The 13,509-nt window shown below is 39.8% G+C and overlaps 1 protein-coding gene across 28 annotated transcripts in view; it reads right to left on the bottom strand.

Annotated features, from left to right (window-relative positions):
• RBFOX1 (RNA binding fox-1 homolog 1) overlaps positions 1–13,509 on the bottom strand; it is a 2,469,250-nt gene that overhangs the window by 42,633 nt on the left and 2,413,108 nt on the right. For 18 of the 28 annotated variants that reach the window (XM_054041251.1, XM_054041252.1, XM_054041256.1 and 15 more), the window contains one exon: positions 5,903–5,942. The exons of 4 other annotated variants lie outside the window; for them this stretch is intronic. In XM_054041251.1, coding sequence (XP_053897226.1) covers positions 5,903–5,942 — 40 coding nt within the window. Of the gene's footprint in view, positions 1–435; positions 479–5,902; positions 5,943–13,509 lie in introns of all 28 variants that reach the window. 6 more of the 28 variants (XM_054041263.1, XM_054041264.1, XM_054041270.1 and 3 more) reach the window with 1 other exon arrangement.

Here is a 13,509-nt window from a genome sequence, read left to right as displayed (position 1 = left end):
GATGAAGTGGTGATCCCTTCTGGTCTTGAATGTTCTGATGATGGCAAAAAATGCTTATGCCCTTTCTACATCAGTGCTCCAACAATTACTACCACTAGTGAAACTACATCAGTGGTTCCGTAACCGCTTGAGATTTCCCTAAAAACATAAATGTAGACAAAGTCAGCACGTGTGATAATGCAGTCCTGACACTGACAAAACTCCCACTGACACTGGACCTTAAATGGGACATACATCATATTTCAAGAGGGAGACACAAATTTTAAAATGTCTGCAATTGTGTGGCATAATTAACCCCAACCATAAAATGCAGCTGCTGGTCTATTCCTTTCATTTTGTATATGTAAAATCCCCCATTAATTTGATTGTTAGTATGATTTCACAGCAATCCACATTCAATGTGATGAGTTTTTTTCATCAGTCAGTTCTTCATACCTGTGGTAACTTATTGCCATACACAGGCTCTTGATACACTACTCTATAAGGAAACAGAAATGTAACGATTTGAATGCAAAAAAAAATTAAAATAAATAAAAATGCATAAGTCACACAAATTCCCCAAAGCCATTCATTCACAAGTTTGCTTTCAATATTTTACAAAGCATTATGGCACAGAGTAATCAAGAAAGAGGTGAGGGACGGGTAACTGGTCAGTTGCCAAGGAATCTTAGTTATGATTTAAAATGAGCAAGGAACTCAAAAGAAAAAATGGAAAATCAAATACATTTGGGTTACAAAATCAATTATGTACACAAATATATGTAGCCATCTATACATATATTTTATATATACGATTGTGTGTGTGTATATATTTAAAGAGAGAGAGAGAGAGAGAGAGAGTGCATATAAACCACAGTTTTATTCTCTCCTGATAATACCTTATGGTCTACTTAATTGTTAACTTGGGGCTCAGATAGCACAGTGACAGCTGTTTTTATAAATACAAATTGCCAAACTAGATCTCATGGATGGAAATATTAATTTTATTCTCAACACTTAGGACTATATCCTACTATGGCACTTTGCATGGAACTCCTATTATTAGAACAATAAAAGTTTGCACAAATGTTGAGGATATGTGAACAATAATTTGCATTTCGATAGTGACTTTCATTCAAGGATCTCCAAGTTTTTCAAATATGAAGTAGTTACATTTCTCGACACTCTCTGGTAACTACTATATATAACCATTTTCAATTAGTAAACTCATTGTGGACATTATCGGCTAAATAATGTCTGCCTCCACTGGGGAGAAGGTGCAAAGAGCCTTCTCAGCCCCATTTCCCCAGTATAGGGCTTGAGCATAATCTTTATCATGCTCAGGGTGCAAAGCTAGAGCAGGAAGAGGTAAAGAGGGGGCATGTCTCTATATCTTCTCCATCTTGTCTCAAACTATGGAACCACCCCATGTGACAGCTACATGTTACCCTCTCCAGTATGGTGTAGCATCATCCATACTCCCTGCTGCAGGCATTTAGCTGCCTCAGGGGAGCTCCTCTGTGTGTTGTGCCTGTGTACAGCTCTCTTTAGCACGGGGTATAACTTAATGCCTGTCACGTAGCTGAGGGTCAAATCTATAAAAAGCCACTGGCAGAAAATGGAACGTAACTCAGAAATCCTGATTCACAGTCCTCTGCTCAAACTCACTATGAGATCCTTCCCATCAAATATCACCCATTAAAATAATTATTGCAGCATTCAATTGTTTTAATACAACATTTACAATGCAAAACATAGGACATGAAAGGACACTGCATCTGTAGATCTAAGATATTTTTTAAAAAGTGGGCATCTATAACTTGGTTGAGTGGATGAACTGAGAGTGGAGATGCCCGGATTCTATTCCTGGATCTGCCACTATTATTTATTGTGTGCCCTTAGACAAATCATTTAACCAATCTGAAAACTGAAGAAAATAATGCTTACCTACAATTATAAAACACTTTTAAATCTTTGATGGTTGGAAAGATGACTCAGGTCCTACTCTAACAACTAGAACATACTTAATAATGCCAGTGTGACAAATCATTACTTCACATGTAAACTTCAAAATGTTTGGCTCTCATAAGTAAATCCAAAATTATCTAAATGTCTTTAGTGTAGGAAAGTGTTGTACATTAAAATGCTGTTATACATCTGGCTTTGTGGAAGCCAGACATAATGCCATCTATTATAATCAAGAGAACACTGAATGGATGACTATTACACTTCTACAAATTACTCCTGCTCTTTCTTCAAGAAGTAGCTGCAGATATGCATCACACCCCACCACTACCTTAACCATGCCCTTGGAGAGATGGCAATATGCACTGGGAATATAACTTTACCATCCCCATCCTAACAAAAAAAATATGCCAGTTTCTCAGTACAGTGCCTACAACTCCATATCCACATTCCCAATTCTATACTTGTGTGAATTTTGTTCTGTACACCACAACTGATGCAAGTACCTAGCAATGGGTATGGTAAATTTTACTGTGGGCAATAACACTGAGTGAAAGGGTGAGCTTAAGCCATCTCCCTAAGGGACTTCTGAGACCAGGAATGAGAGGGTTTTAAACACTTTTTTTTTTTTTTTGGCCACAACGCTGCTCTTTTTCACCCTACCTCCACACATCTTAGGGAAGGGTATGCCACTCAGATGTCCTTGAAGCATTCCTTCTGGCAATGGTCCAGTGGGAAGAGTTAAGGGTAGGGGTTGTGAGTTGAAAGCATTATTTTAACTGCACGTTTCTTTGTTTTCTAATGTTTGTTTTTTATTTTGCTGAATGTATTTCCTGATGCTTACAGCTGTCAATTTTCATCTGGGAACATATGTATTCTAGAAGGGTACACAACACCATCAGGCAATCTTAACTCTCTTTTAAAGAAGTTTTTTGTTAGTGGATCAATAGTTAATTTTAAAAGGCCTTCCTTTTTTCCTAACTATGCAACTGTCTTTTCTTTATTTTCCTTGTTAAAAGCACATTTTAAAAGGGAGTTCAATATCTCAGCTATTTCTGAGGCATTATTACCTTCCCCTTGTCATTTAGTAGTGTGCCTGTGGAATTTTCACTTTAGTGTATCTTTCTCACTACTATATTTATAACAGTCTTCTCATTCTGCTCTACCCTTTTGGTTAGCATTAACTCATTCTGGCTGTTTGTTGCCCTTAATTTTCCATGCAATCTTTACCTGACTGATCATTATGTTTTGGATTTCTCTCTCTTTTCCACTTCCATTACATATCTTCTACCCAATGGAGAAATCAATTGTGCATATGTCAGTAGTCCAAGATACCCCACCCCACACACTTGCTACTCAACCCTGTACCGCAGGCAACATTCACTTTGATATTCTTTATCTTTGTGTGGATTCCCCCTTCCTTCCCCCCCAGTTTTGCTTTATAAGTATTTGCTGTTTTTAGCTTGGCTATTTTTGTGTTTTTTTGAAGGGGTCTTTTCTCTCTCCTCTTTACTATTATTTGTGGTATATATTTAAATTTCACTTCTTTTCTATTTGTTTCTGTTGCTTACTCTTTCCACTGTGGTGTCATTTTCCCCTCAGCCCCTCCTTTCTTCACACATTTCAGCTCTCCATTTAAAATGCCTAACTGAGCTGGAGCTTCATGGTAATCGATTGGGAGCCAGTCAATAACTCGGTGCTCTCCAGGGAACTAATACATTCTGAATCATATGTTTTCTCTCCACTGATTCTCACACATCTAGCTCACAATCTCTCTCTCTCTCTCTCTCAATACATTTTAGGAGTAGAAAAGAGCAAAAGCGAAAATAAAAACTATGAGCTGCGTGGTACAAAGTTCTAGATACAATATACAAAGTAAAAATGAAAAAAAAATGTCTGCAACATATGAAAACTATATGACTAACTCAGTCCATCTGTCTGAAAGATAAGCATTATTCTATATGAGAAACTGAGAAATATATTTGGAAGCTAAGACACAGATCCTGTAAATGACAGGATGCGGACACACCCCTGCATCTGCGTGGAGCATCATTTAAGTCAATTGCAGGACCAGAGCTTAATGCCAAACAACTTTATTGAGACTACTCACATGCTTAAAGTTAGGCACTTTCTTAAGTACCTTGCTGATCAGATGCACAGTTTCTATTTAGCATTTTCATGCCTGTCATGGGTGTTGGTCATATTGTTAAAAAAACACAAACAAACAAAAAAGAATTTCTGGTGTCACTGAGGGCCCAAAAGGTGTACATTTTTGTTTCACTAGCAGTAGGCTCCAAAACTACCAACTGTAATTTAAATATGTAACTCCCAAATACACAGTAAAGTTAATTCAGGTTCAGCAGGGCTTCTTGCCATTCAGACTGGTAAGATGAGCAAAATGAGTGCAGTTTTCTTTTTGGCAAGAAGAATTAAAACGGAAGTCCATGCTACTGGTAAAACTCGCCCCTGTGCAAAAGGTCCTGTGTATCAGTAAAATCCTTCTTACACTTCAAACTCTAGGTTTAAGTGAAATTAAAGCAGTACACAGAAGTTTGTGTAGGCCTTCAGTAAAGGGGTGAGCTGCATCCACTGTGAATAGTGGAGGGCTGATAACTTTGAAAGTCTGCAGGAATCCCAACCCAAATTGAACACTTAATATATATTGTTTAATTTGCAGGTATTCTTTCAAATGATTGTAACCAGCCAATCCTGTCCCAGCAGGAAAAAAAACAAACGTAACTTCTCCCCATAAACTCAGATTCTTTTCCTTTTTATACAAATCTATTGTTAGAAAATTTAAACTGTTTCATCCTAAATGTCTCTAAAGGATCATTGATAATAAATATAACTAATGTTTTCTAATATGATCTAATGAATTTTTAATGTTCATACCAATTTAATGTAATCAATCTCTTTGTATCCCAATGCTGATTGAAGCACAATTAGGGTAAGAAAGCCATACAAAGATAGTTAATTACCTCTATTTTTAGGATGTGATTGTTCTATCAAAATAATAAGGGAAGCTAAAAATAAGTGGCATGTCTATGAGATTTTCATATATCAATATATTTTAAAAAAATTGTGAGCCTGGGTTCTAATGATTGTTTAACTTTTTCCAAAGGAGTGAAAATTAGGGCACATATTTTAAAATATGTTTAGTTTAGACATATTTAGAGATAAACAGCTTCTTATAGACTTCCTACCTAAAATCGTCAGTATGAGAAGACACACAATAAATTATATATTAAATTATTATTAAAAAAAAGTATATATACAATTAAATAAGCCAATAGATGGAGCAAACAGATTTTAAAATTGATAACTAAGGACCAAGCCTGCACTTGCTATCACGGGTAGCCTCTTACAGCCATGAGTAGTCCCACTGACACCAGCGGTACTACTCACAGTAGGAAACTCTATTGCCACCAGTTCATGAAAGCATCTAAGAACATACTTAAGTTCATCCATATTCAGGGGGAAAAAAATTGAGAATATCTTGAACTAAGCATATACTTACATTCCCTTGCCATCAATGGGACTTAAGCGTGTGCTTAAATGTTGCCCTGAATAGGGAAGCTTTCCTGAATAAGAGCCCATGTCCAATAGTGTTTTCAGAATGAAGGTCTAAAACACTGTTCAATTTGTCTTGAGTTTTAAATATAAATATATTGTACTTAAAAAAAAATTGAAACTTTAATGTTGAGGGGTGAAAAAACCCAACACTTTTCTCATTTTTGCATTCATTCGGCACTTGATTGAAGAGTTAATTCAGCTCCACTGAACAATGATAGATGTAATGAACAGAAAGGTCTTCCAATATGAGAGATATTCCTCTCAATTCTTTTTGACAGGCGAGGGATGGTAAATTGACAAAACAGAGTCAAGCAACGCAGCAAACTTGTAAAAAGAATGACTCTGGTAATGTACAAGGACAGCATGCACATCAATGAATACTTACATAAATGTCTGCACCATAAAATCCATCCTGGTAAACAACACTGCAAGGATGCACACACAAAGAAAAACATCCATATTAGTGCATTTCCACATGCAAACACCACCAACCCCTGCACTGCTGAGGTTAGTCTTGTCACAAGAACGGAAAAGAATAAAGGGGCACTCTTCACATTGGTTAAGGAGGTTGGTAATATTAATCCACTGTTCTTTTGAGCTTAGAAAAGGGAAACTGGACTGAATATCGTAACAGCTGTATACTGTATGCCAAATGCTTAGTCAAAGAGAAGCAAAGGGTTACAGTATTACAGAACAAATGCCTTTGATCAGTTTCTCGAAATGGGTCTGAATTTTGATAAGTACAGTGCTTAATTTGTGCCACAGCTTGCCATGGCTGAGCCTGGCATATCTAGGCTTCACAGTTCATTGCCCCAGAACGTCTGGGCTTGCTACATCAGTTATGAATGTAAAAAAAAATTGCTTGAGCCCCGGCACCCCTTTCATTACAAATTAAGCAGTGGATAGGTCTCCCCTTTTCCCCTGCATAAAAACGTTCAAAGGACAATCCTGCCATTAATTTTTAAGCACAACTCCCATTCACTTCACTGAGGATAAAAATTATAGAATAAATGTAGAATATGGCCATAAGTATGCTTGCACTGAGTTGCATAACATTTTTGTTGAAAACTAGCTTGTAGTATACTATACAAATAGTCAAACCTTGCATTATAAATCTTTGCCTTATTTATAGGGAAACACAGGGTAGTTTTCATTTACAGGACATTTTTACCTGAGTATTAATGAACCACTGGCAAAGGAATAGCTAGTGCAGCTCCAAAGATGCCCATGCATCTCAGAGTGTCCTAGGAGTCTCGAAAGTTTGTATCACTTTTAAGATTGCAGGTTTGTCATGGTGTGAACAAAGCCATGGATAGTGTTTGTCAGCTTGTCTGAGACTTTTTCCTGTGTCTGTGACTCATCCAACAGCAGTGGCTCCAGGGACTCCCATGGCCGGGCCTGATGCCTGCTCTGGGCACTCCAACTTGGTGTGCCACTCTGGTTTCTCCTGCACATGGGCCAAATTTCAGTGATTGCCAAGTTGCAACACCCAGACCATGGCCACAGGCCATGTGGGATGCAGGAGCCACTGGGATTCCCCTTGGTACTGGGCCAGGATTACAGTTGCAGTGCTGGGATGGGAGGGTGTTGCTATGAGTGGTACTGCCGTGGAAGGGAGCCCACACCAGGGCCCATCTTTCTGTTCCTCTGACACTGTAATTGGCCTTCGGATTCTTCCCTTTTTGATGGCCTGAACAAAAGATTCCTATTCAGATGCTGATTTGCATCCTTTACATGTAGAAAATATCCATAAACCTTAAACCAAAGCACAAACCAAAAAAAAAAAAAAAAAAAGAAAAAAGAAATGGGCCAAATATAAACAAGATAACTGCAATGAATCTGGCTCCAGGAATCTGAGTGAACTGGTGTAGAGATGCCACACGTGCCAATTTGTAAAAGAGCTCATTCCTGCATGTTGTGTAGTTATCAGTGCTATTTACTATAAAAAAATCTGTTCTGAAAAAAAAATTATTCATATAAATTCTGTTTAAAAATGTTAAACAGTGTGGAAAGTAGATATATTTTTCAATTGCCTGCAGCATTATCTTTTTGTGCTGTGATCATGGAAGCGCTCCCAAACTAAATAAGATTTGTCATTACTTGGATGGGAGACTTTGAAGATAGGTTTATGAAAATAGATCCTGTCAGACTAGCTTGATATCTTTTTCTTGATGTGATTACACGTTTGACTGACATAAGCTATAGCATTGATGTAATATACTTAGACTGCTCTAAGGCGTTTGATTTGGTACTGCATGACATTTTGATTAAATAACTAGAAAGATGTAAAATTAACATGGAATACATTAAACAGATTAAAAACTGGCTAAGTGATAGGTCTCAAAATGTAATTGTAAATGGGAAACTGTCATCAAACGGGTGAATTTCCAGTGGTATCCTGCAGGGATTGGTTCTTGGCCCTATACTGTTTAACATCTGTATCAATGACCTGGAAGAAAACAAAATCATCACTGATTAATGTTTGCAGATGACACAAAAATTGGGGGAGTGGAAAATAACAAAGAAGACAGGTCACTGATTCAGAGTTATCAGGATTACTTGGTAAATTGGGTGCAAGCAAACAATATGAATTTTAATGCAGCTAAATGTAAATGTAGACATCTAGGAACAAACAATGTAGGCCATACTTACACAATGGTTGACTCTATCCCAGGAAGCAGTGACTTTGAAAAAGATTTGGGACTCATGGTGGATAATGAGCTGAACATGTGCCCCCAGTGCAATGCTGCGGCCAAAAGAGTTTATGCAATCCTGAGATGCATAAACTGAGGAATCTCAAATAGGAGTAAGAGATTATTTTACCTCTGTATTGGCACTGAAGTGACCACTGATGGAAAACTATATCCAGTTCTAGTGCCCACATTTCAAGAAAGATGTTGATAAATTGAAGAAGGTTCAGAGAAGAGCCACGAGAATGATTAAAGGATTAGAAAATATACCTTATAGTAACAGACTTCAAGGAGCTTAATCTATTGATCTTAACAAAGAGAAGGTTATATTACGGTCTGTAAGCATCTACATGGGGAACACATATTTAATAATGGACTTTTCAATCTAGCAAAGAAAGGTATAACACCAATGGCTGGAAGGTGCAAGCTAGACAAATTCAGACTAGAAATAAGGCATACATTGTTGACAGTGAAGGTTATTATTCCACTGGAATAATTTACCAAGGGTCATGGTGGATTCTCCATCGCTGACAATTTTAAAATCGAGATTGGATGTTTTTCTAACATATATGCTCTAGGAATTATTTTGGGAATGTTCTATGGCCTGTGTTATACAGGAGGTCAGACTAGATGATTACAATGATCCTTTCTGGCCTTGGAATCTATGAATCTAAGAAACACTTATATGAGGAACAGTGACAGTGATTAAATTGGCGGGACCTACCCACTAAGTCAATGCTGAACCAGTGGTATTAGGAGACACTGCTGTTGGGCAAGATGTACAATCAAGGTCCTGACAACATGTGGCCATTAAAGTTCTGGTGGCATTTTCCACAGGAACAGAAGTGTTAATCTTGGTCCCTTGGCCACATTGCAACTTTGGTGAATATACTATACTGATATAAATTCCTCTGCAGTTTCCGTTAGATAAGTTCTTCTACTCTTCTTATCTGTAATTGTTATTTAGTGCAATTATGTTGTTGTTAACATTTCACTCCAAAGGTTGCTGCATTTCAGCCAAGACAAATTATCAATGTGTATGGTTTGCATTTTAGTTTAGAAATCCTTCCGGATGAAAGGTACTAATATACAGCAAAGTGATTTCAATGGAGTTACACTGCCATAAAGCTGGAATACTACAGTGATGGAGAAGGCCTGCTCATTTTAAAACTTGAGTAAACATGTACTGCATGTTTCTCATATGCATGTCCCCCCTTTTCAAAAAGTGTATAACAAACAAAGGCTTTTGCAGCCTAAAAAGTCTGATTTTCAATATTGGCATTAACTCTAGTTGTTCCATGGGTTAAATATCTAAGTGCATTTTTTTCATTAATACTCTTGATTTGCCTGGGGAAAGCACCTGTCGCTGTAATCCTAAGAAAGTCATATTTGCATTTTCAATAAGCACTTTTTTGTCAAAGAGACATCATCTAATCAACTGGATTCATATGTTCACATTCCAAATGGCCAAGTTCTGCTGACCAAATATATACTCTGAAATATATTCTCAACATTATTTTTCTCAATAGTTAATCAACAGTTACTACCGAATAATAATATGGGTGAAATCCTGGCTCCACTGAAGTCAATGGGTGTTTCTAATTGCATTAAAATACATTAAATTATTTTTTTTTAATTTAAGTTATACCTGCAGGTTCCACAGATGTATTACATGATAATAAATAGCAGCAGAAGTGGCTTACAAGATACTACTAAGATCTGGTTCACACTTCGCCAAAGTTTGAGAAATACTATTCTAGAACTCTCATGCAGTGAGGTTTTTCAAATGACATGCAGTATAAATATCCATAAATGTTGGAAGGTGAGGACTCCTTATTATAAACATATGAAGATTCCTTTTTTAAAGGAATTACCTATTTCTTTGTTTCAGAGGCCATCATTACATGATGCAAAACAAGTCAGTGCTACTGCACAATGCATCCTAGTTCTTCAACACAAAAAAGCAAATATGAACTGTATGTTCCTAATACTAAGGCTGGTGATTCAAAAGAGGATAGATATATGTAGCACAAAGATTAAGTGGATTATGAACCTGCAGCCGTTCCATATACAGGCCAGAGTAGAACAAAATGTGTACAATGAAGACTTTTAAAAATGGAATGAACAAAACGACAGGTAGTATAACATTAATAAAACAGTTTTGTGAGGGGCTAGCTAGCCACACCTATTTCAACATTGTCAGCTAGTGCTCCCATCTCATCCAGCGTTCCAGTAATGAAGCATTTTTAGTTCTACTAGCTTACTATATCCTACTCAGACAAGAATCTACTTGAAGCTACAGTTCCTAAGCAAAAAAACTTCTAGCACAATATCACTGGATAGTATTAAATTTATGAAGGACATAGGCACATGTGAGTAATTGAATAGAAAGTCTCTCCCAACTCTTTTAACCACCTTCAATATATTTCCTGTTCGGGGACAAACTCAAACAACACGCCATTCTTAAATTGCTGAAGATTACAATATTCCAGTTTTAATTACTGTCTCAACTATACAAGGACACAATTCCCCAATGCACACGAGGCAAATAAATAAGTATTTTCAAAATAAATAAATAGATGCACTCTGAGTGCAACACGAGCCAAGACAGGACCTGGGAGTAGTTATGTTGTTTGACTTCAGATGTAGGAAGGAAATGTTGTGTAAAGCCTCTGCTCAATCCAGTAGAATGTGATTCTAAGATTTGTAACTTTTCAGTCATTGTTAGCATAGCCTTTTAAATTTTGTAACTTTTGCAAGCTTTGTAAGCTTTTCAGAGTAACAGCCGTGTTAGTCTGTATCCGCAAAAAGAAGAACAGGAGTACTTGTGGCACCTTAGAGACTAACAAATTTATTAGAGCATAAGCTTTCGTGGACTACAGCCCACTTCTTACCACTTGTATAACCTCCAAGCTTTGCAATATTCCATCATGTGATCAGGTAGAGTGTGAACAAGGGAGTGTATGTGGAACTGGGCAGAGAGGAACTGCAAGGAGAAAAGAGCCCAGAGCCAGGTGTGTCTGATGAAATCTGCCCTGAGAAGGCTATCATGGGGTGCTGTAAAGAAAAGAAGAACCTGGTATGTGTGAAAAGAACGAGGTCTGGGAATGCTTCTTGGTGACAGACACAGAAGGAATATTAAGGCTATGTCTTCACTACCCGCCTGAATCGGCAGGTAGAAATCGATCTCTCAGGAATCGAATTATCGCGTCTCGTCGGGACACGACAATTGATCCCCGAATCGACGCTTGTACTTCACCAGCACAGGTAGGAGTAAGCGCTGTCGATGGGGGAGCCGCGGAGGTCGATTTGCCGCCGTCCTCACAGCGGGGTAAGTCGGCTCGGATACATCGAATTCAGCTACGCTATTCGCGTAGCTGAATTTGCGTATCTTAAATCGACCCCCCTCCCCATAGTGAGGACGTAGCCTTAGTGTACGTGACAGGAGCCGCCCAGTTCCAATAAAAGGAAGGAAGCACGCTCTCAAGCCCTCTTCTTCTTGACCTGGATCCGTGACCACAGACAGACACACCAGATCTACTACGCTTTGGCTTCTCAGCTTCCTCTGCTGTCTCTGGTAACTCTTCACCTGTGTGAGAGTGTGGGTGCATGAGGGTATGAATGAGTTGAATGAATAAGCTACATCCCTTTTCTATTTGATCCAACAGCGGCATTTAATAAAACCAATATAAGTGTAACCCTGGGTTGGTTTCTAGTAAAATCTAGGTAACAGGAAGTGCCTCATTCTAATAATTGATGTATATAAGTCTGCTAACTGGGTTGTTAGTTAGAAATGTAATCCTGGGAAAGGTATTCAGAAGTGTTTTATTATTTAAATTTTATCAGTGTTCAGGAAAATCAGAAAAAGTGAATTTTTTAGGGGGAATATACTCAGCCAGTGTCACCAACTCCTGTGCCAGCCTCCTCCCCAAACCCCAAAGCAAAGGGAGAGGGCATGTCTTGGAGGTGTAGGGTGACATGGCAGAGATGATCTTCCAACGTCCTAAGTTCCCTGAAGTAACTTATACTAGTGCAGTAAGTTAGAGCTGCTTCTCGTGGCTCTGGATCAGCCACAACAGGCTTTCTGCAGCTGTACTTCTCCATTCTGTTTGAGCTCCAGAGGGGAGAACCAAGCCCTAAGATTTCAGCAATATTTCCTTGGCTGCACTGCATGCAAAAAATAATTTTCTGACAGCAAAATTAAAAAAATATTATTGAGAATATCCATTACATTGTGTGGGTGGGAGGATGGGTGTGGAATGGAAACCCACATGCTTAGGGTTGCCAACTTTCTAATCACACAAAATCAAACACCCCTGCCCCGCCCCTTTTCTGAAGCCCCGCTCATTCCTCACCCCTTCTCTGAGGCTCTGCCCCCTGCTCACTCCATCCCCCCACTGCTCACTCTTCCCCACCACCCACACTCACTTTCACCAGGCTGGGGCAGGAAGTTGGGGTGCTGGAAAGGATCTGGGCTCTGGGCTAGGTGTGCAGGCTCTGCTGTGGGGCCAAGAATGAGGGATTTGGAGAGCAGGAGGGGGCTCCAGGCTGGGGCAGGGGATTGGGGTGCAAGCGGGGTGAGGGCTCTGGTTGGGGGTGTGGGCTCTGGGCTGAACTGGGGATAAGCGGTTTGGGTGTGGGAGGGGACTCCGGGCTGGGGCACAGGGTTGGGGTATGTGGAGGTGAGGGCTGGGGGTGAGGGCTTTGAGGTGCAGGAGGGCACTCTGGGCTGGGCAACAAGGTTGGGGTGCATGGGGGGATGAGGGGTTGGGATACAGGAGGGGACTCTGGGCTTGGCCAAGGACTTGGAGTGCGTGGGTGGGAATGCAGGGTCCCGGTGATGCATACTGTGGCTCTGAGGAAGTGGCTGCCAGGTCCCTACAGCCTCTAGGCACATGGGTGGCCAGGCGGTTCTGCATTGTGTGTGCTGCCTTTGCACCCGTAGGTACCGCCCCCCACAACTCCCATTGGTTGTAGTTCCTGGCCAATGGGAGCTGCAGAACTGGTACTCAGGGCGGAGGCAGCGCACAGAGCCTCCCAGTCCCTGGACACCCCAGCACTAGGGGTTGCAGGGACCTGGTGGCTGCTTTCAAGAGCAGTGCAGAGTCAGGGCAGGTAGGGAGTCTGCCTGAGCCCCAGGCCCTGGCTGTGCTGCTGACCTGACTTTTAACTGCTGACCAGAGCTGCCATGGTCCCTTTTTGACTGGGTGTTCCGGTCAAAAACTGGGTGCCTGGCAACCCTACACAAGCTTCAGGATATAAACCAGCTACTAGTTGGCTGGGGGTTAGGAAGAAACTTCCC

The sequence above is a fragment of the Malaclemys terrapin genome, chromosome 10 (assembly GCF_027887155.1).
Source record: "Malaclemys terrapin pileata isolate rMalTer1 chromosome 10, rMalTer1.hap1, whole genome shotgun sequence".
Lineage (NCBI taxonomy): Eukaryota > Metazoa > Chordata > Testudines > Emydidae > Malaclemys > Malaclemys terrapin.
The sequence above is the reverse complement of the archived record's forward strand: the minus strand, read 5'-3'. Positions and strand labels throughout refer to the sequence as shown.